The 20,313-nt window shown below is 39.1% G+C and overlaps 7 protein-coding genes across 7 annotated transcripts; 1 reads left to right on the top strand and 6 right to left on the bottom strand.

Annotated features, from left to right (window-relative positions):
• Window positions 1–445: 445 nt before the first annotated feature.
• Window positions 446–2,664, bottom strand: LOC100185868 (DTW domain-containing protein 1). The gene is made up of 5 exons (XM_009863577.3): window positions 2,473–2,664; window positions 1,847–1,987; window positions 1,312–1,460; window positions 1,025–1,137; window positions 446–769 (listed from the first exon to the last, which is right to left on the bottom strand). The coding sequence occupies exons 1-5, from the start codon at window positions 2,635–2,637 to the stop codon at window positions 549–551; spliced, it is 789 nt and encodes a 262-aa protein (XP_009861879.1). The 5' UTR covers window positions 2,638–2,664; the 3' UTR covers window positions 446–548.
• e(y)2 (E(Y)2 protein) lies at window positions 2,210–3,130 on the bottom strand. The gene is given in 1 exon segment (NM_001078218.1): window positions 2,210–3,130. A coding segment is annotated over 1 exon segment (315 nt). The 5' UTR covers window positions 3,090–3,130; the 3' UTR covers window positions 2,210–2,774.
• A 506-nt stretch (window positions 3,131–3,636) lies between these two features.
• Window positions 3,637–6,862, bottom strand: LOC100177212 (ras-related protein Rab-21-like). The gene is made up of 6 exons (XM_002119599.5): window positions 6,657–6,862; window positions 5,896–5,955; window positions 5,068–5,175; window positions 4,708–4,771; window positions 4,319–4,462; window positions 3,637–3,993 (listed from the first exon to the last, which is right to left on the bottom strand). The coding sequence occupies exons 1-6, from the start codon at window positions 6,777–6,779 to the stop codon at window positions 3,836–3,838; spliced, it is 657 nt and encodes a 218-aa protein (XP_002119635.1). The 5' UTR covers window positions 6,780–6,862; the 3' UTR covers window positions 3,637–3,835.
• A 791-nt stretch (window positions 6,863–7,653) lies between these two features.
• LOC100187447 (RNA-binding protein 24-B) lies at window positions 7,654–12,757 on the bottom strand. Its single transcript, XM_002119977.5, has 5 exons — window positions 11,971–12,757; window positions 11,192–11,318; window positions 9,751–9,799; window positions 8,587–8,774; window positions 7,654–8,340 (listed from the first exon to the last, which is right to left on the bottom strand). The coding sequence occupies exons 1-5, from the start codon at window positions 12,136–12,138 to the stop codon at window positions 8,045–8,047; spliced, it is 828 nt and encodes a 275-aa protein (XP_002120013.1). The 5' UTR covers window positions 12,139–12,757; the 3' UTR covers window positions 7,654–8,044.
• A 1,260-nt stretch (window positions 12,758–14,017) lies between these two features.
• LOC100183397 (sterile alpha motif domain-containing protein 15-like) lies at window positions 14,018–15,082 on the bottom strand. The gene is made up of 2 exons (XM_002120795.5): window positions 14,827–15,082; window positions 14,018–14,390 (listed from the first exon to the last, which is right to left on the bottom strand). Exons 1-2 carry the CDS (start codon window positions 14,988–14,990, stop codon window positions 14,177–14,179), a joined length of 378 nt encoding a protein of 125 aa, XP_002120831.1. The 5' UTR covers window positions 14,991–15,082; the 3' UTR covers window positions 14,018–14,176.
• A 166-nt stretch (window positions 15,083–15,248) lies between these two features.
• LOC494378 (sphingomyelin phosphodiesterase) lies at window positions 15,249–17,389 on the bottom strand. Its single transcript, XM_002119600.3, has one exon. The coding sequence runs from the start codon at window positions 17,358–17,360 to the stop codon at window positions 15,597–15,599; it is 1,764 nt and encodes a 587-aa protein (XP_002119636.2). The 5' UTR covers window positions 17,361–17,389; the 3' UTR covers window positions 15,249–15,596.
• A 1,204-nt stretch (window positions 17,390–18,593) lies between these two features.
• LOC100185062 (39S ribosomal protein L23, mitochondrial-like) lies at window positions 18,594–20,235 on the top strand. The gene is made up of 4 exons (XM_002121158.4): window positions 18,594–18,735; window positions 18,883–19,005; window positions 19,580–19,751; window positions 19,854–20,235. Exons 1-4 carry the CDS (start codon window positions 18,695–18,697, stop codon window positions 20,049–20,051), a joined length of 534 nt encoding a protein of 177 aa, XP_002121194.1. The 5' UTR covers window positions 18,594–18,694; the 3' UTR covers window positions 20,052–20,235.
• Window positions 20,236–20,313: the final 78 nt, after the last annotated feature.

Raw genomic sequence — 20,313 nt, 5'->3', positions numbered from 1 at the left:
ATTGCCCGTGATTCGCTACGATTTGCGGAAATTATGGGTGGGGTTTAATTAACTTATTAATAAAATAGAATAATGATTTTAAAATAATAGCAAAGATAAACTTAATTGAAACAACGAAGAGAAGAGAATTAACTGCAAAACAACAGTGGCTACAGAAAGTGTTCAATCAAACGCATTTTCATGTTATAAATAATTCATTCAACAAACCAACATGATTATGACATCATCAAACCTTAGTGTGATGTCACTTTCATTTTCTTCCCTTAATTTCCGCAAATCTTCGCGAATTTCTTTCAATATTTTTCTTGCGTCATATTTCGATTGAAATGGATTTTTCTCCGAGTCATCAGTCGCTTCGTTGAGTTTGATTGCTCGGCAAAATCTTCCCTTAAACGAGGGTTCCGACATTTCGGTGAAATTTAAATAAAATTTGAAACTTATTATATCTGGAAGTAAAATGTTTCGTATATTCTTGGTGTGAATGCGAGAAAAAAGGTTTGTAACCAAAATATAGAAGACACATTAACTTCCATAAAATGCCGAAAATATTACGACTTATTTTTGGAATTTTTTTTCACCATGGAATAAAAAAATTTAAAGAAAAATAATAAATTGTCGAATTGTCCGTCGTATTTTCCCCCAAATATTTCATGATATTGTTGAAAGAACGAATGAATTGCTTCAATAGTGGAGAGATGGGACTTGGGTCGATTATGTTGGCTTCTCCAGTAACATGTCTCCCTGCCTTCCAATTCCACTGTTGGTATCGCTGTGAGAGTTGAATAAAAATTACGATTTTTAACGTTTTAGTTTAAACGAAAAAGTATTTTGTACGCAAGAATATCAATCCAGAAATGCAGTTAACTTTTAATAAAAGTTGAACGAAAGTTAAGATTTTTTACACCAGAAAGAGTCATTCTACAAATTTATGATATGTGTGACTCCTCACAACTTCACCCACTGGGGAGCTTCCAGCATCCCAACCCTGCTTGAGTTTGGTTTGTTTTAAACTCAACAAACTTACATTTCAATCTTTCATCGTTTAATATCGCATGAACTTGATTCCACGTGCTGTCGATCACGATGATCCTCGTGAAACTTGGTTTTAGTCTCGTGCCGATCGTTTCACCTTCATGGCTGGGTGGAAGGGGGTTGGTAAGTGGGTAAGATAACGAAAATAACTTATTTACCCTAACGTGACAACAACAGTTATTTTTAAATTGTATAAAGATAGATTGGAATCAAAACAACAAGATATTTTAATAATCCATCTTTTTTTTAAATCATGATATAGATTAAAATTGTTCAAACCTCTCCTGTGCTTCGGGTGATTCCCCCAAACAGATCCGCTTCCCGTTTATGACATCATCATCGACCAACGATCGTTTGTTGCCACTAGATGTCGCATAGTGTTGGAGGGATTTGGCTTCGGGGCCGGGGAAGACGAGGAGGGTGCGGGCCTGTGGGAGGAGAGAAGTCATGTGACAGGGAAAAGGGGATTTTTTACACTAATGAGGGAAGACCAAATGGGCAAAAAAGAGTATGATGACAGTTTCTTTCTCTAAGGTTGAAAGAAGGACAAACAAAGTGATTGTAAAAAAAATGGACACCAAAACTTGTCGGGGAGTGTTGGGGTGGCGGCGAAATAGGTCTTGCCACCCAACTTTTTGTAAAGCAATATTTTATTTTATTCAGCTTTCATTGCCTTTTTGCAATGTATAAGGTTTCACTCTTAGGCAAAAAAAATATATTATATATAATACAAAAAATAGGGTTTCACTCTTGAGCTCTTTGCCCTGTCACGCAAGGATATATTTATTCACTTATATCTATAAACCACACTTACTTTCTCTTCATCGGTATAGTTGGGAATAACAGGGTAGGTATGTATCTTCACTTGGTTGGGTGATATCATCCTTGCGTGGACGGCCGTACTTTTCCCGTCCAACTCCTTAGAATGTTTGATGATGTCGACCATTATCGGGAGCTATGGGGGGTTTGGTGTTAGTATGGGTGTTACTTATTAGGTTAGGTTACTAGATGTGTATGTCATATGTATAGGAATGCAAGGGGCATTAACACCACTTTGCTCTTGGTTGCTTATAAAAGTAACCCAGGATAGTTATAATAAGGTGGGTGTAGTTTACCAACCTTTCGTGGTTCGTGGCCCCTTTCAGGGTCACTTCATTAATGAAATAATATATATCTGTTTAAAAGTGTTCACCCAAGACAACATTTTGCGATAATTCGTGATTAAAACAAACAAGGGAGAAAACTTGTAACAATAGGAGACACTGTGGCTCTTGGTGGAGAAGATGGCACAAGCAAGACCATATATAGACAGAGATGAATATTCTGCTTCATCTTGTAAGCAACAAGCCACAAACTGTGCAACATTCATGGCCCATGAAATGTCATGAACCCACAGTTAACCCATGTAAAGAATGATAAACGATAATAGTTGTCACATACCTCCACATGAGGGAGCTGTTGAGCATCCAGGTCTTCGACGTACTCGTAACATTTGTAGCAAAAGTACATCCGTGAGGATCGACATTTTGGGCATTTTGATCGCTTTAAGTCTTCCAGGAATTTATGCGACGATATTTTCATTTTTTCGAACGGGTTAGCAGCCATGGTTAATATGATTTCTATGTTTAGTAAAAAATGTGTTAACTGCGATGCTTTTACAAAGTTGGTCACCAACAAAATGCGAAAAATTTGATTACAAACAACAATTGGCTATTATGACATCATGACATCAACAATACTAATTATACATTGGCTTGTTGTGCCAAAAAGTTTCGAATTTTTTGTAAAAGTTCTTTTTTAACAGTGTCGGGTACAAGTTGCCTGGCTTTTGGGGTAATGTCCTGGACCAAGTCGTCTACAGACACATGTTCCAATCCACGCTCACGGACGATTTCTTTGCACAATTGTTTCAACTGGTCTCTCCAACCGCATTCGGCAAGGCGAACACGCAAAAGTTCTTTCAGTTTTTCCCTCTCGCCGGTTTCGACCAACTGCTGGTTTATTGCTGATCGCATTTGATTGTCGCGAGACTTCTTATCGCTTCCGTAATCCGCCATAACAACAACTGAAGCAATATCCCTGGTTTGACGAAATTAATAAAAGGTTTGGCTCTCCTAATATATTGAAGTTAAAACTTTTTTATTTTAAATTTTTTTAACTCATTAGCCCGGGGGTTTCCCTAAGGCTTAGCAACATTTCATCCGCACAAAGTCGGTGTTACAACTTTATTTTGAAAAGGGAGTTTAAAATGTCAATTCCATGACACACAGAATATTCATGCTTGTTTATGCAAAAAAACAAGGCGTTTTCCTACCAATTCTGCTTATCCACACACTGCAATAACTTCAGCAACTTGACTGTGGGCATGGGAGTGGCAACCATGAATAAGTCACTCAAGTTCCCACCCATGAGGATATAAATGACCAAACCAACCAAAAGTTATGTCTGCTTATCCACACACTGCAATAGCTTCAGCAACTCGACTGTGGGCATGAGAGTGGCAACCATGGATAAGTCACTCAAGTTTCCACCCACAAGGATATAAATGACCAAACCAACCAAAAGTTATATCTGCTTATCCACAAACTGTAATAGTACCCCATGTATGAAACGTATGTAGAATTTATTTATATATTTACACGCAACCAGAAATTGGGCAAATCAAAGTAAAATAGAAATGATTACGACATAATAATTAAACAACAATAAATATAGCAAGTCAACGCTTGATATATTGTTTCTATGATGAAGGTATAATCATGCGTAAAACATAAAACAATGACATCATCACTTGATGACATTATCAGCTACAACATCCGGACTTTTGTTCCGACGCCGCAGCCTCCTCGTTGCTAATGACGACGACCCCACGTCGGGAATTCCCCCGACCCGGTACCGACGTAGAACTCCCTCCAGTGGATGATTTTTGAGCTTCTTGCTCGTCGGAAACTTGCATCATTTCTAGGAAACAAACAATTCAGTTTTAGAAAAAATTGTTTGGAAAAATAAGTTTTCTGGCATTGATTTGCTAAGGAAACCAACGTTTTAACGTCCGGAACGTTTTTTTTTTATCAAGGTAAATGACACTCAACTCCTACCGGGATTTTACTCGCTGATAAAGACAACCCGTTCAAGGTGTTAAAACGTTGGTAACCGTTGTAAATGTCAGAAGAGCTGATTTAGAAAAGATGAGTCTTGTGTATAACATGCAAAATGTTTTAAACAAAACACAAAGTACAGGAAGGTGATGTTTCTACTGAAACAAAAAGAGAAAAATGCTGCTTACTTTTGGACAAAGTTAGGAAAACATCGTCGATTCCTTTGTTGAGTTTAGCGCTCGTGTGGACGTGTTTGGCGCCGACTGACGCCGCGTATTCCTCCGCTTCTTGGACAGAAACGTGACGACTCTTCTCGAGGTCAATCTTGTTGCCTGGGGAGGATAAAGAAGCGGATGAATGTAATTTGTTTGTCCTCGCAAGACTCCAGAAGCCACAACATATGTAACAATGTTAGTGGGTGATTGTTTTAAAACATGGCTGATAACAACCCATTAGTGAACACTGGGTTGGAGAAATTGCTGTTAAGTGCAACACTGTAAATCACAACTAAATTATGAGGTTCTAAATGCAGGTAACATAGAGAACTTATTCACACCACAATAAATTATAAACCCACCAGCGATACATAAACAAATATCTTGGCCCAACATCTTCCGTAACTCTTTCACCCAATTTTTTACCTGGAAGAACGGAAGTATAATGGATAAAATTTCAAAACTGATTTTTACCATAAGAGCTATTTGTATTTATATATTATGTTATGCCTGATGGCCTGGTACTGATAGATGGAACAGCAGTCGAAAAGTTAAGTTTTGTCTGCCATGAAGAAGGATTCCGTTAGCTTTTTAACCAAATGAGTTTTTTACTTTCGGTTTAAGCAACTACAGCAAAACGTTATTGTTTATAACAATTAAACAAAAAACAACTTTTATAAAAAGTTTAGAATATTGTTTATAACAACAACCATTGTCCCAACCTTCTGGAATGAGTCTTCATCTGTGATGTCATAAACAAGGATGGCCCCGTTAGAATCTCGATAATAAATTGGACCCAACGCGTGGAAGCGTTCTTGCCCGGCCGTGTCCTGTGTAATATTGGGGTTGGTTTAATAATTGTGTTCCTAAATTAGTTTAACTGAAGTAGCTCTTGTGGTATTTATGCGCAGATAGGGATGCACATTACAGAATAATTTGGTATTCTAGGATATCCTAGAATACTTTATTTCGAATCTAGAATTTCGAATCTTTTTATATTTATAGGAAAAAGAAATTTTACCCACAAAAGTCAGTTTATTGACCCTTTCATAGCAGCCTTGTTGGATCATGAGCTGTAAAATGATCAAAAATTGTACTATTGGGTAGTTTTTGCGTCATGAAACGTATAGCAGGCTATGAAAAGACGTTACGAAACGTTTACTCTCGAAAGTCCCACAAACACAAAAATATTTTTTTTCAAAATTAATAAGTATCAAAAATTGTTAATATAGTATATGAGATGACGTGTAATGACGTCATTAAACAGAATACCGAATCCCGTAATAAGATTCGAATACAAAAGGATTCGAATCTCATGGATTCGAAATTCTGTAATGTGCATCCCTATGCGCAGACCAATATTTNAACGTCCTATCAGTGTGATTACTAATTACACAAGAAGTATTTGAATTTGTTTACCTTTTAGTGTCATTCGCCATAATAAATCTTACAGAAAAATATCTTCACACATTTTATACAAAAGTAAAGTAAAAATTACTCCATAAAAGTAAATTTAATACATCTCATGTTTAACAAAAGTTGATATTCACCCATATGGATAAGTTGACTCGCTTTCCTCCTATGTTGAGTTTCTTGTTCAAGAAAGATGCCTGGAAGAATATTTAAAGTTAATCCAATTAAACACTAGATTATTATTATTAGGTGATATTGTCCAGTATTGATATTCATAATTGATATTATGATGTAATAATAAACTTGTATTTGTTGAACACAATTGTCATTATTACATCACACTCCGGCTTTATGTTTTATATCTTAATATTATTGCGATACAAACTTATACATTACGTTATGTTAACTAACTAGCAGTGCCAGAACGGAATGTAACTTTTTTATCTTTGCATGGTGGCGCAAGACACGGGTGTTCTGTTTCATACACCTCGTGACTGAGTAACCACATATGCAACTTATTTATCCTCACAGGTCGGGGCAACAACAGTCGTTATAACATGGGTGTTCTGTTTCATACACCTCGTGCCCGCTTACAAGTTACCACGTATGTAACTTATCTATCTTTGCGTGACGGGGCAACGACAGTCGTTATAACACGTGTGTTCTGTTTCACACACCTCATGCCTGCTTACGAGTTACCACGTATTACGTGTTACCAAGTCAATGTAGCTGTGACGAAACAATTGTTCTATTTTATACACCTCGTGTTCACCCACAAGTTACAACGTATGTACCTTCATGAATGATTGTTTTTATATCTGGCTGACGAAACATTTATCTACAATATTATACAAACCAAGTAAACACAACTTAAACTTTACAAAGTTGGGTGACTCACTTGTAGTGTTGTAATATGTTTGTCATTGAACTTATCCTCGCAATACCTCAGTACCAGTGACGTCTTCCCCACACACCCCTCACCCAACAAAACGACCTTGAACTGTCGTGTACGAGATCCCATTATTACAAACACGCGATAAGACTTTAATTAGTCATTGTATCAAACTATTTTAACATTAAACCTTTAAAAGTTACAGGTTTAGTTTCAATATTAAATTTAACAGCCACGCTTTTTAACTGGCACTCTTTTCCACAACTTTCTATTCGTAGGATGTTTAAATGAACGTCTTTTTGTTGCTAATTTCCTTTTCTTCGTTGTTTTAATAACATGATCCACGCTATCGTATTCGAAAAGATAAATAAACGAAACGTAAATTCATAAACAAACCAACCAAGTCACTCACTGACGTCACAATTTCAAGATTTCTATGTTCATCAAGTGAAACAAAATCACGTGATAAATCCAGTGTTTCCAGTCAGGTTTTAACAGATACACATTTTATTTTTTGAAGGAGGAGTTTTTTTATGGTTTAAAGAAATTAGTTTATAGTTAGAAAAATAATATACTGGCGTCAGTATGACTCTATGTAAGATTTGTTTTTGTATTTATCCGGCGCCGTGGTTGGAGAACTCTCCTTGTAACCAGAGGGTTCGGGTACGATGCTTAATGCTGCCACCGTTGTGAATGTTTATGCTAACACACTGCTTGGCGTTCTAGTGTGTGGATCAGCAAACTAGCTTTGACCACAAATTATATAAAGTAGAGTCGGGGAAGATGGGACATGTTTCTATTGCCCGTCTAATTTGGTAGTAAACAAAAAACAATCAATTGAATTATAAAACCTCATCTCTAATACCCCTAAAACCATTGGTAATTGTTCAAAACACGATCAGTATATTTGGAGTAATGTGCTAAATCTACCCCGTCTTCTCCCCCCCTAATATACCATATTGTCTGAACTTTTGCAATTCCCTGGTGTATGACAATGCAGCTGTGACGTAACAATGTTTATTCTTAAGTTTTGTTTATTGTCAATATTTTATCGATTCGTTGTCATAGCGACTATTTACACATGGAAGGCGGGAACGCGAGGATTATTTTATTTCTATGTTCCCCTCGCGTGCATAGAAACATATCGACGTCATAATACAGGTAGGTGTGACGTAACAATCCCCTATTGTGGGGGGGGGGCACCAAGACGAAAAAAGTGAAAAATAAATATTAAACAAAATCCCGAAATGAAAATAAGATCTCTATCTTTGCAACACAATTGTAAGCTCGGGCGACACACAGTGGTGAAAGTCGGTTTCACGATTAACCAACTTTTAATAATTACAGTGTTGTCCGAGAATTTGAATGGCAACACTGTGTTTCAATATATGACGTTAATATCGCTCTGTGGCTTGCTGTTGCAGCTGAGCTGTGAGGTGAGCATACGTCACAGGGGTGGGAGTTGTAGCTAACGTTGGTGGCAAGTGGTTGTTGGCAGCAGCCGCGGCGTACGCAGCAGCCACACTTGCAGCTGTGGCCGGGTATCCGGGGAGACTCTGATATCCGCTAGGTAGCGCAGCTTGAGTAGGAGCGGCTGCAATCATCTGATGCCCAGCGCTCGCGACGCTAGTACCTGCAGGCGCTTGGTGGTGTAGCGAGGTAGCGGCGTACGCGTTGGTGAACGGTGAAGCTGTGACGAAATAATAAGTTAGATTGCTACGTCATAAATATTGAATGAATGAATGCAATGTAGCTTATAGAGTCGTTGTAACAATGGGGTTCTGTTTTACACTTTTCATGCCAGCTTACAAGTTACCCTGGTTTAACTTTGTGGGTGTTTTGTGTTGCAGCAATTGTCGTTCTCATTGTCAAGCTTTGAACCCATTACCTCTGGGCCAAATAAACCCACTCAACCAACATTAACAAGGAGCCTCACCAGCTGTTCCTGCAGCAGCGGCAACATCAGTAGCGTAAGCCCCCGCAGATAGTTGGGCGACGTATCCACTATAATCTATGATGGGCGATGTGTGTTGTGCAGCGTGCGCTGGTATCAGCATCCCGTTATGCGCCACGTATGTTGTAGCAGCTGTTGGATATTGAGCCGCGTATAAAGCTGGGACGCCCCTGCAAATAAAGAGTGCTTGTTATATGTTTGTGACGTCATAGATGCCACTATGAAAACACACAAATCACCCCAAAACTAGAATCCGCGATTTTGATGTCATAATAGACACATGTTACAAGACAATCGCTGCTTGTCAAAGATTGTCTGCGTAACAAAGGGACCTCACACGTCATAATGGAAGCGAATCTTGAATAACTTCCCACCTTATGCAAGTCACGTGTTTCCGGGTTACTACTCAGAACTTTCCCACACGCCCGCGTCTATTGTTACGTCACAAAGTTGAAGAATTATCTTTTGTGAGGATCGTTACGTCACAATCACTTTACATGCAGCAGATGATTCGTGTTGTTAATTGATCAACAATACGTCACAATCGTAAGATTAACGCGATTAATCGACTCCATTGTCTTTGACTGTTACGTCACAATCAACACTTAGACCCAGATGACGTCACACCACTACAAAACTCAGCAAAACCAAATTAATGACCGCTAGAGGCGTATACGTGACCACGCTGTGCTCAAAACTACAGCAGAAAATAAAAGTGTCGGGGAATACCCACCGCTCCACAGCGCCACATAACGGCAAGCCAAAACCTTACCTTCGATCCAAGTGTTGACCACCTGTGTTTATGAAGATAGAAAATAAATTGGGAAGCACTGTAATCTTGGATTTATCGTTTTAGTCTGGAAACACTGCAGGTGTGGATAATTACTTAACAATTGCGTTTGTTTCCCTCTGATACGTCATAAATCAATTATGACGTAGTTATGATGAGAAGCAGGGCGGTAAAATGAGCGTCGTGTTCGCGATGCTATTATTTACAACGAATGGTCGTATTATGACGTCCCCAGGGAATCTACAAAAGCTTTTATGACGTAATAATCACGACGTTTGTGATGTAGCATAAATCACTTGGGAAACAAAGCAACCGTCAGAGGGCGCTCTTTACATAAATAATTAACTTCGACTTACCCGTATTGTGCGGCTGGAACGTAAGCTTGGGGGATCTGCCGGATTCCGACTGAATAATAATAATAAAGAAATTTAATATAAATATTCAGGAATGAAATGAATGTAACTTGTTTATGACAATCGTTATAACACGGGTGTTCTGTTTCATACACCTCGTGCTCGCTTACAAGTTACCACGTATGTAACTTATTTATCCTAGCTTGGCGGGGCAACGATAGTCGTTATAACACAGGTGTTCTGTTTCATACACCTCGTACCCGCTTACAAGTTGCCACGTATGTAACTCTGTGGAAGCTTAAATTATATAAACATAAAAAATGAATCTTTTTAAGTTCTGATGGTGTCTCGTCGTGGGGCAGAGGCAACATTAGCGCAATAAAATTAACATTTTTCCCAAGAAACATCTCAAGTATTTACATTACGTCTGGTGGCAACAACAGAAAAATAAGGAAATTGGAATGAAATCTTTTCGTTTTTGAAACGAAATTGCTGAAAGTAGAAAAGTAGGAAACAATGGTTTGAATAAAAGACGGAACAATCGATGACAATAGACAACGCGAACAATGCGACGCGTAACAAAGTAACAAAAGTATGGATTGGGTTACCAGCTACCAGGAACCTGCGAATTCTAACCTGGGGGTTGGAGGTCCTCCCTAACATCCCCAACATAGGCGCCTGACATGATTTCACTCAACACCCGATACCTTACCCTTCATTTATCTCAACGAACAAAACGTATTTAATCAGTCCCAGACCAAAGGACCGATTTATAAGTGTTAAATTACACATGGAACCTCCTATATACGGGCCAGTAACAATGTAGCTACGGATCTGAGATCTCAGATATTTTCTTTCATGTTCCACAACACCGGTGTGAACACGATGTTTTATTGTTACGTAAGAAAACCGTTTGTAAATAACACCAATGTTGGAAGCGATCACGTGGTCTAGATACCACGCCAACAGTTATGAAATATTTAGATTCCAAGTTGCATCACGAACCAGTCGCTTCACAACTTAAGTGTTTCTCGAGTGTCGCGCTAATTAACCATTGTTCCGATTCTACAAGATTGTGACGTAACAAAGACGATATTCTAGAACCGTTTAATTATTCGAATATTCTTCCCCCCTGAGGTTTAACACGACAGCTGATGGTATAAATAACTTTCAAGCTGTTGTACCTATCGCGCGAATCGCGTTAATGACGTCATAATGAATAAATGAATGAATGCAGCTGATTTAGCGAATGAATGAATAAAAGTAATTTATCCTCGAATAGCGGAGAAACTAAAGTCGTTATAGCACGGGTGTTCTGTTTCGCATATGAGCTACCACGTATGTAACTTTGTGGTGATTATTTGTCTGTATGGCTGACAATCTTTTAGACAACCCATAAATGACCACTGGGTTGTACAATCGTTATAGCACTGTTATGTTTCACCTGTAGTTTGCATTACGCGGGGTTTCGCACCAATATAAGCCAAGTTGACGTTCGCCTTTCTACCGTCGATCACCGGGTTCGGATCCTTGCACGCCCTTTCAGCTGCTCCCTTTTCCGTCATTGTGACCTGGGGTGAAATATCATTGTTACGTCATAAACTTTGTGACGTCATAAAGTTTATTGTGACGTATACCTAGAATTAACTAATTATGTCGTCACAAAACAGCAGCGTATTGCATAAAGTGTTCTAGTTAATATGTCACTTTGTGTTTTATTCGCAAACAATAAGTTAATCATCGATAATTAATTCCAACAAAGTCTGCAACACAATCGGCCTTATTACGTCACAATCGGCTTAAAAGTCCTCTGTTACGTTGACACTGACCATTATGAATAATAGATGACATAACCCGAATATGGAAAGTATTAGAAAAACCGCGATCGTATAAAACCAGTCGTGTTAAAATTCGAGAATTAATTAAAATTGGGATCCTGGCAACTTATGGTTGCCAAGCAACGATGTTATATTTGGTTGTTACGTATATACTAGGTTGGGGTTTAAGCTTTTATTTTATCATCTAATTTGTAGTAAACAAAGAATATTTACAGAATTATATGACCATATCCTCACGACTCTAAAGAAGCGATGTTAATTGTTAAAAACACGATTAGAAAATATGGGATATTATGTGTTAAAGTTGTACTATCTCACCCAACAGTAATATACTCCACAACTAGGTGGTTCTTAGGTTCATAATTAACATTATGACGTCACTTACGAATCCATATCCGCGTGACTTCCCGGTTTGTCGGTCAGTGATGACGACAGCTTCTTCAATGTCACCGAAGGTCGCGAAATAATCGCGGAGGGAAGCGTCGGTAGTGTGATAGGGGAGTCCCCCCACGAATATCTTGGTGTAGGTTGTGTCTTTCTGCTGGATGGACATACTGGTTGGTTTACCAGCGCTGTTTATGAGGGTATGGGCGGCCGTGGCTGTTGTGGGGAGGTCCTGGGTGGGTTGGGGTAACGCTAGTTGCTGCTGGGGGGGAAGAAGGGTTTGTTGTTGGATGAGATGGTTGGGGCGGATGGGGCCGATTGGGGGCTGGATTATAGTGGGTGCTGGTAACCCTTGTTGGGGTAACTGGCTGAGGAGTAAGCTGTTAAGGTTTTGTGGGTGGGTGAGTTGGGTAAGTGGGTTATGGGGGGTTAGGGCAGTGGCAAGATTGCTGTTCGGTATCACTGTGGGCGGGATGGAGGTTAAACGGGGTAGCTTGAGGTCCTCGGTTGTTTGTAGGGGCGGGGGGCTCGCCTTGCGTTTCCTTGCACTGCTGTCCACGCTCTCAGAGACCGGAAGTTGCGTAGATGCCAGATCGTTGGGGGTTTCCAGCAAGGGGCTGGTGGCAATTTGGTCGCTAGGTGGGGCTGCTGCTTCCACTTTTACCGTAATGACGTGGCTTGACTTGATTGGTTCAGAAGTTGAAGTGTTTAACGCCAGGGCTTATGACGTAACAATCAAATTCATTTCACGAATAAATAACTTAACAATCTGTAATTAAACTTCTATATATTATAACTGTTTCGTAACGTTGATTAAATTAATTAAACAACGAAGAGCACGGAATTAGCAGCAAAACGAAAGTCCTTAAAACACGCTGCCGGTAAAAGCTACTTGAGGAAAAGTGTGGAATAAAAGCGTGGCTGCTAAAACCAACAATATACTTTACTATAACGTCATAATCACCTACAACTGCAATAAACAGTCATCAAAACGCGCTGACATAAAATAACGATATTTATCTCCTCGAATACAATAGCGAAGATCAAATTAGTTAAAACATGGAATGAAAAAGAATCAACAACAAAACGATACTCGTTAAAACACGCAACGGGCAAAAACACACAACTTAATTCGACTTCCCTTAAAACAATGCTTGTCTAAGAAATGCTCCTTATCTACCGTCATGTACACTAATCATTAACTAACAAGGTGTATTCGGGCTCGTCTATGATCGAACATTGTACCATTATTACGTCACACTAACGAAACAAGATGCTTACAACGCAACAAACCGAACATAAATCCAAACTAAGCGGAATGACTGCAACAACAGCGGGTGGAAACTCAATTCGATTGGTTGATTAATTTCGTTGCACGCCGCGCGTTTCGATGCCAGAAGCAGCTGAGTATCTGGAACTCGACATCGCGTGTTTTACATCGACAGCCACGCTCACGCCGCCCGAAGGAAATTATTGAAAGGAAATATTAAGTTACAACACAGTTGCTACTATGACGTCACCAACGTTCGCTAATAATTAACACAAAGTTGATTGTGACGTCACAGAGGACGATAATGAGAACGACAACCGCTGTAGAACGCGACGAAGCGGAAAGGTCATTCGAGATTCCTATTCACCTGTTTGGTTACAATTGCTTTTGTCATTGTTACGCAATAATGAACGCGCTTCGACCGTGACGCGACGCACTTGAATGACAATTGTGACGCCAACGTAAACTTTAAATTCGAATCCCTGAAGAATTCTCGAACATCTGAAACAAACGGCATCTACTACGTCACAAACCCCTCTCTCTGCATCACAAAACAAACAATGGCGTACAACAATCACTAATTATCTCCATCGCATTGTGACGTCGATGCATCGTGTGTTGGGCATCTTATACCCTCCATGCCACCCAACATACCAACAGCTGGATCGCACCTCCTAACGCGAGCAACAGACATCACACTACGGACCACGTGTCCTTCCTTTTTCTATTTACTACAATTTGTGGAAATCGATCTCTCGCGCCCACTGACGGGTGCTAAAAAAACTTTTTACAACTTTTTATTTCATTTTTAGGAAAAAAACGTTCAAAACAAACAACAAACATAATTACTAGTAATGTGACACGTGCAAACATTTACGTAATTACGTCATCATTACATCACAAATACGTCATTGTGACCCCACGACACGTCATAACATTAGTAACCACGTCTAAGAAATTGTGAATAACTAAGTTTATCCAAAGAAGGTCCGGTGCGACTTTTAATTTGCAGATAATTCTCCATCGGTGAACTTGCAGGGTCAGCAATGCTTCGGTTCCAGAATGGTTTCTCTATGTTTAAGAGGTCTCTGACACTTGAGGCGATAAAGAGTATGTGGTCAAAATCCGTCACCCCCAACTTCGGGAGATTACTGGAGAACAATTAACGTTCAAGGTGTGATTATGACGTCATAAATACCAATCAACACGTCAGCTGCAATGACGTCATCACCTACTAATTCCTAATCGTCAAGTTAAACGTCAAACATACTGGTACCCCACATCCCCACGTGACATATACACTACCACACACACGAACGCTACAACTGATACGTTGGAACTTTTGTATTTCAACACTCCCTACCACCAGCATAGAAACACAATTAACGTTGGCCGAAGGTTTATGGTTCTTGACCAGCAAAAACGGTTTGACGCATTTCAATGCTCATTTTCGGCATAAACACCCAACTCCCCCCCCCCCAAAATAGAGCGAGTATTAGTGCTGTCTAAGGACAGACCACAATTATCGCTGGTCATCGGCTAGAGGATTACCCCAACCATAGCCCGCTTATACACTACGGTTCCCACCTTGCGTCCATTAAAACAAGCTTTCTGCCGTCGATTAAATTGTTTGTAAAACATAATCTATATTGTGGGAATCCAATTTCTTCGATCCAGTTTGCCACGTCATCGCATGTCCAGTGTATACTCGTAGGAACGATTAAATTATCCTCACGGGTTGGCGACGCCATCTTGGATTTACAGCTGAAATTTGGCGGGTGTGTTGCCTAGCAACACCAGCGCTACCGTGCGGCTGATGCGTTTTTATTTAAGGGAGTAAAACAATTTTTTTACATACTTTTTAAATTTAACAAGTTTTTAAAACTAAAGCTGTCTAATCTAGACTGAATAAAAAAGTTCCTTGTATTATTAAATAAATTTAATATTTTTAGTGAATAGTGCCCTGAACTAACTGTCCAATCTGCTTATACAAACTTCAACACCCAACATAACATGAATAATTTCATATGTATTGCCTTATGGAAACATTGCAATAATAAAATGTAAAACAAACAAATATGTTTTCAATAAAACAGTAAAACACATAAACTCCGTACACCTCTAGCGACCATAGATATCTTGCATAATATCATCCACACGCATGCAATACTAATACTGCCCGAATACAAAACATACAGTTTGTTTGACCGATGGAAAAGTGGTTGAGATTGCGCACATACAATAAACCAATGACTTTGAGATCTAAGGTTTTTTACATCCCTAACTATTACTCTACATGGGTGAGGTCCTGTAGGGAGGCATGCAATTGGATTCACCCATTACCCCCAAACTCGCAATTAACACGGCGAAGTATAATTCCCTGTTTGAATCCCACATAGAAATCTCATTTTGCAATCCCCGTCGCATTCCTTATTCGGGGGATTCCCCTTGTAGAAGTTTGTGTAATATTTCTGGAAGGTTTTTGATTGGTCGGAATCATTGACCCACGACCTGTAGAGTTCGTGCCACGATTTAAGGTCAAGCGAGGTCAAATTATATTCCGCCCTCGCTGAATATTCAAGCTTCCATACAGGTGATGCACCCTGTGTGTTGGCTTCTGTGAGGTTGAGGGTGTAAGTTGAATGGTCCAACACCCTCCATGAGTTGCCATCCATTGAATATGTTCGATAACTTGGGAATAGTTTGGTGTAAGTCGTTACGCTTGGTGCGATGTATGCCATGCTCACTGGGTGGGCTAGAGAGCTATCGTTATATTGGATTTCTATCTCATCTTTATGTGTATGTCCGTAGAATTGAGCCATTATGATGTCACGATACCGACTGATGATGTCATGATAGTTATTCCTCCAAACCTTAAGACAATCCCCCGTCATACTTGGAGGGATGTGTCCAATAATATGAACAACCTCGCCCTTCTCTTCAGCGCCATCTAGTGTCTTAACCAACCACGCTAGCTCCCCATTAGGATCTACAGGGTCCAACAACATCCAGAAGTTCTCAGTGTTGCAGTAATTCATGTTCATTGAAACTATACGAAGCCCTGGTTTTACTAAAGTTGTGTAGAAGCCGGACTCACGTACTGTAGTTATAGCATCGTGTGGTAACCATGGAGACCAAGCTTTAGCCAACGCCTCATACAGCCACGATATATTGTTCACCCCCTTCACATAGTTGGGTGGAAAGCTGTTGACAGGGTTGCTTTCGTGGTTACCAAGTGATGGGTAAACCGGGGTGTTGGGGAAATAATGAGTCAGCAGGTTTGTAAGATTACTCAGCAGTTTGATTTGTCCTTCTCTCGTTTGGCTCCAGTCGTTATGAGCGGGTAAGTCACCCGTCCATATAATGTAGTCGAACTTATCTTCCGATGCACGTTGGAGAAGATTTTCAAGCGTCCAGTAGGGAGTGTCGCAAGCAGCGGCCGTTCCCCAGTACCCGGCTGTTACTTTATCTTGCCCAACTTCCCCATTGTTGTCCCGACAACAAAGAGGTTCTTTACAATTAGCAGCAGATCCTGGTTTATACAGCAAGTCTATGTGAATATCAGAGATCTGTAAAACTTTTAATTCCTTTGAATTCTTTGGTGAAACACGATGTTTACCTTTATGGGATTTAGGAATCGGAACTACCCATTTATTATTATTCCATGAAAGGTCATTGGCAGGGCACGAGGTGGGGAAGATAAGCCCACAAAGCTGAGATCCCGTTAGTTGGAGTTTATTTAATAAAAACAAAGTTTCGTTTTGTAATTCATGAATCATTCCTTCACAAACGGAGTTGGTTTCAATTTTTAAATATTTGCATAAAGTTATGATAAACCCAGGTAGACCGGGGTACGTCCCGTTAGGGGTTCGGTATTTCCACAGCGCTGCGTCGAGCGCGACTTTACACGCCGTGCATTCAAGCGAAGAGAGCGGGTTTGCTTTGTTGAATTGTTTCGTAAACAATGGGGCGTTGTTTAGCGCATCGTTGATCTCGTTGATATGGTTGGTTGATTTTCCACCACTAGATGGGGTGAAGTGAAGGCGATTGTTTTGTAATATTGGAAGACAATTACCGATTGTGATGTAAGAAACAACAATAACTATTAATTGTTGCATCATAATACTGGTGTATGTTGAAACCTTATTTCCACAATTAATTAAACATCCTGTTTGAAACAATTAATTAAATTTAAGCCGTTGTTAGAATGATATTAATTATTTAATCCTTTTTTAATTACAACTTATAATTAAGAAAGTATCCACATCAGGCTACCCAAAAATAAAATACAGGTTGTGAATAATTCACAATTCTCATAATATTCCTGACTAAAATCTTAAAACTCTACTTTCCATCCTTACTGTATTAATATTAGTCCGTTCTTTCTGGGATAATGGGCCAACTCTGGCCTAAATCCCAGGTCCCATGACATGCCTCAATGTAGGACCTTACTCATATAGAATAGAAAGTGCGTATACAATGTTGGGGTAATGGGCCAACTTTGGTATAAATCCCAGGTCCCATGACGTGCCTCACTGTAGGACCTCACCCATATAGAATAGAATGTGCATATACAATGTTGGGGTAATGGGCCAACTGTGGTCTAAATCCCAGGTCCCATGACGTGCCTCACTGTAAGACCTCACCCATATAGAATAGAATGTGCATACACAATGTTAGGGTAATGGACCAACTCTGGTCTAAATCCCAGGTCCCATGACATGCCTCACTGTAGGACCTCACCCATATAGAATAGAATGTGCATATACAATGTTGGGGTAATGGGCCAACTCTGGTCTAAATCCCAGGTCCCATGACATGCCTCACTGTAGGACCTCACCCATATAGAAGTTATTCTTTAGTACTAGCACCCATCTTACTAATTAAAACATTGAGTTACCGCCTCAGCAACTTTACATCCTACGCCTTCCATACAGCGACCAACATCACGCTGACTAAGCTATGTTACAATTTCCTTTATTACGTCACAACTAAACAATGCGACCGCGATCACGCCATATCTCTGTTTAACCAACCGTGACGCTATGACAACCGTCTCTAGCGCTCCACGCGGATAATCAGGTAAGTATTTAAACCGCAAACAAAATTTTTAAAAAGTTTAGATTTTTTAAAATAATTATTTTTTTTAAATCACCAAAGCAGATTACCTAGATTTAAATTAGGACAGATTTACATTATCCCCTAGAATAAATAAACAATTTAAACAAAGGCTAGCCAATAATAGTTAAATCCTTTTTACAAACATAAATAAACAACATACTTATAACGACTTGATTATTGGCAAACTATTCCCCAAAACCCCGTTTCTGGCAAAAAAGTTTAAGATATCTATGGGAGCAAGTAAAATTGGGTATTCCCCTTATTTTACAATGTGGAAATTTTTTAATTTTAAAAAATGAAAGAATTTCGTTTTTAAATAAAGTTTTTCAACAAAATGTCTCGGATTCGAATTGGGACCAAACTACCCGGATATAAGTAAGTTATTTCTGATATAAATTTGCTTTATTTTTCAAAACAATCTTCTTTTTTTTTTGTTTTACACTGTTGTATGGTGTGCATATTGTTGATGACGTCGGTAAATTATGACTTAATCAATTGATGACGTATTCTATGACGTTCTAGGTTTCCTCTCCATTACAATGGCGCCCCCCAGAGAAGGATATTTATACCAGAATGGTACATAACGTTGGTGAAACCGAGGAAAGAAATGCCAAAGAATTATGTTCGGTTTCATGTTCCGGCTGAGTGAGTTGTTTAGATTAAATATAACTCAATGTGAGTTTAGTGTATAGTGGCTTTAAGTTTACGCTTTGTGAGTGAGTTTGATTGTAACTTATTTATCCTCAACTTATTTATCACCGTATATAGTGGATGATATGTGTGGTTCAACATGCTTTGTGCATGATTGACAACCCTGAGTGTTGCATTGAACCCAACGTTCCTCCTACTCACCACTGACCCAATCATGGCTGAAGAACCCATGGGGTGTATTCAGGATTTTACAAACGGAGGCCAATTTTTTTTTAATACATTTCACACAACTTAAGCAAACTATATGTTTGGTGCAATGAACTTTATTTCATGTCTTAGTTCACTAAAGGAAGATATAGATGTCGCCTCATCCATAACTTTACACTCAATGCATATTATGCCAACCTTTCATAACCATCGGCTGTGTATTTTTAAAATACAGACTTAGGTTTGTTATTCCAGCATGTCCTTGCTATGGTTTTCAAATAAATTATTTCATATTTTCATGTACCTGTTCCAATAAGAACTGTCCATTAAATAAATAAGTTCTTGTTTGTATGTCACCCAGCATGACAAAATACGACATGAAGGAATATTTGGACAAAGTTTACAACATACCAGTTACGAGCATCAACCTTAGTATTGTGAATTATATTCGGTATCGCCAACCAACACCCTGGAGGAAAGATCAATATATGTGGAAGTTCATGGAACCTTGGAAGATTGCTCACGTTTATTTGGTGAGTTTACATGCTTGTTCACTTGTTGATCTTAGGTGCGCAGTTTCCATGGTTGCTACTCCCATGCCTACACTCAAACATTAAATTATGGTCGATTTTCAGGGAAACAACGAAACATTTGAATTCCCAGAGATTTTGACGAAAGTAAAAGAGGAGGACGGCGATGACGAAGAGATGGAAGACATGGACTCCAAGACGATGGTTGAACAACAAGAAGCATATTCCAAGTTTGCCGAGAAACAACAAACATCGGGGGTTTCAATTAAAGACAAAACTTATTTTGAAAATAAATGGTTGTGAAAAAAAGTGAAAATTGTTAAAAAAATATTTCTGTGTAAAATAAATGAATTCAAAAATTGTGGTAATTTTAAATCAAATGCAGTTACTGCTTGTGGTTAACTGTTGTTTCAGTTAATGCTACACCTTTTTCTGTGTTTTATCTTAAGACAACAAAACTGTTTTCAAAATATAAAAATACTTTCAGAGAGGGTACTTTCAGGGAATATTATAAAAATTTAATACAAAATTTCTTGCGCGACAAAAATGTTATTTTTCTAAAAAA

Source organism: Ciona intestinalis, unplaced genomic scaffold (genome assembly GCF_000224145.3).
Source record: "Ciona intestinalis unplaced genomic scaffold, KH HT000177.2, whole genome shotgun sequence".
Lineage (NCBI taxonomy): Eukaryota > Metazoa > Chordata > Ascidiacea > Phlebobranchia > Cionidae > Ciona > Ciona intestinalis.
The sequence above is the reverse complement of the archived record's forward strand: the minus strand, read 5'-3'. Positions and strand labels throughout refer to the sequence as shown.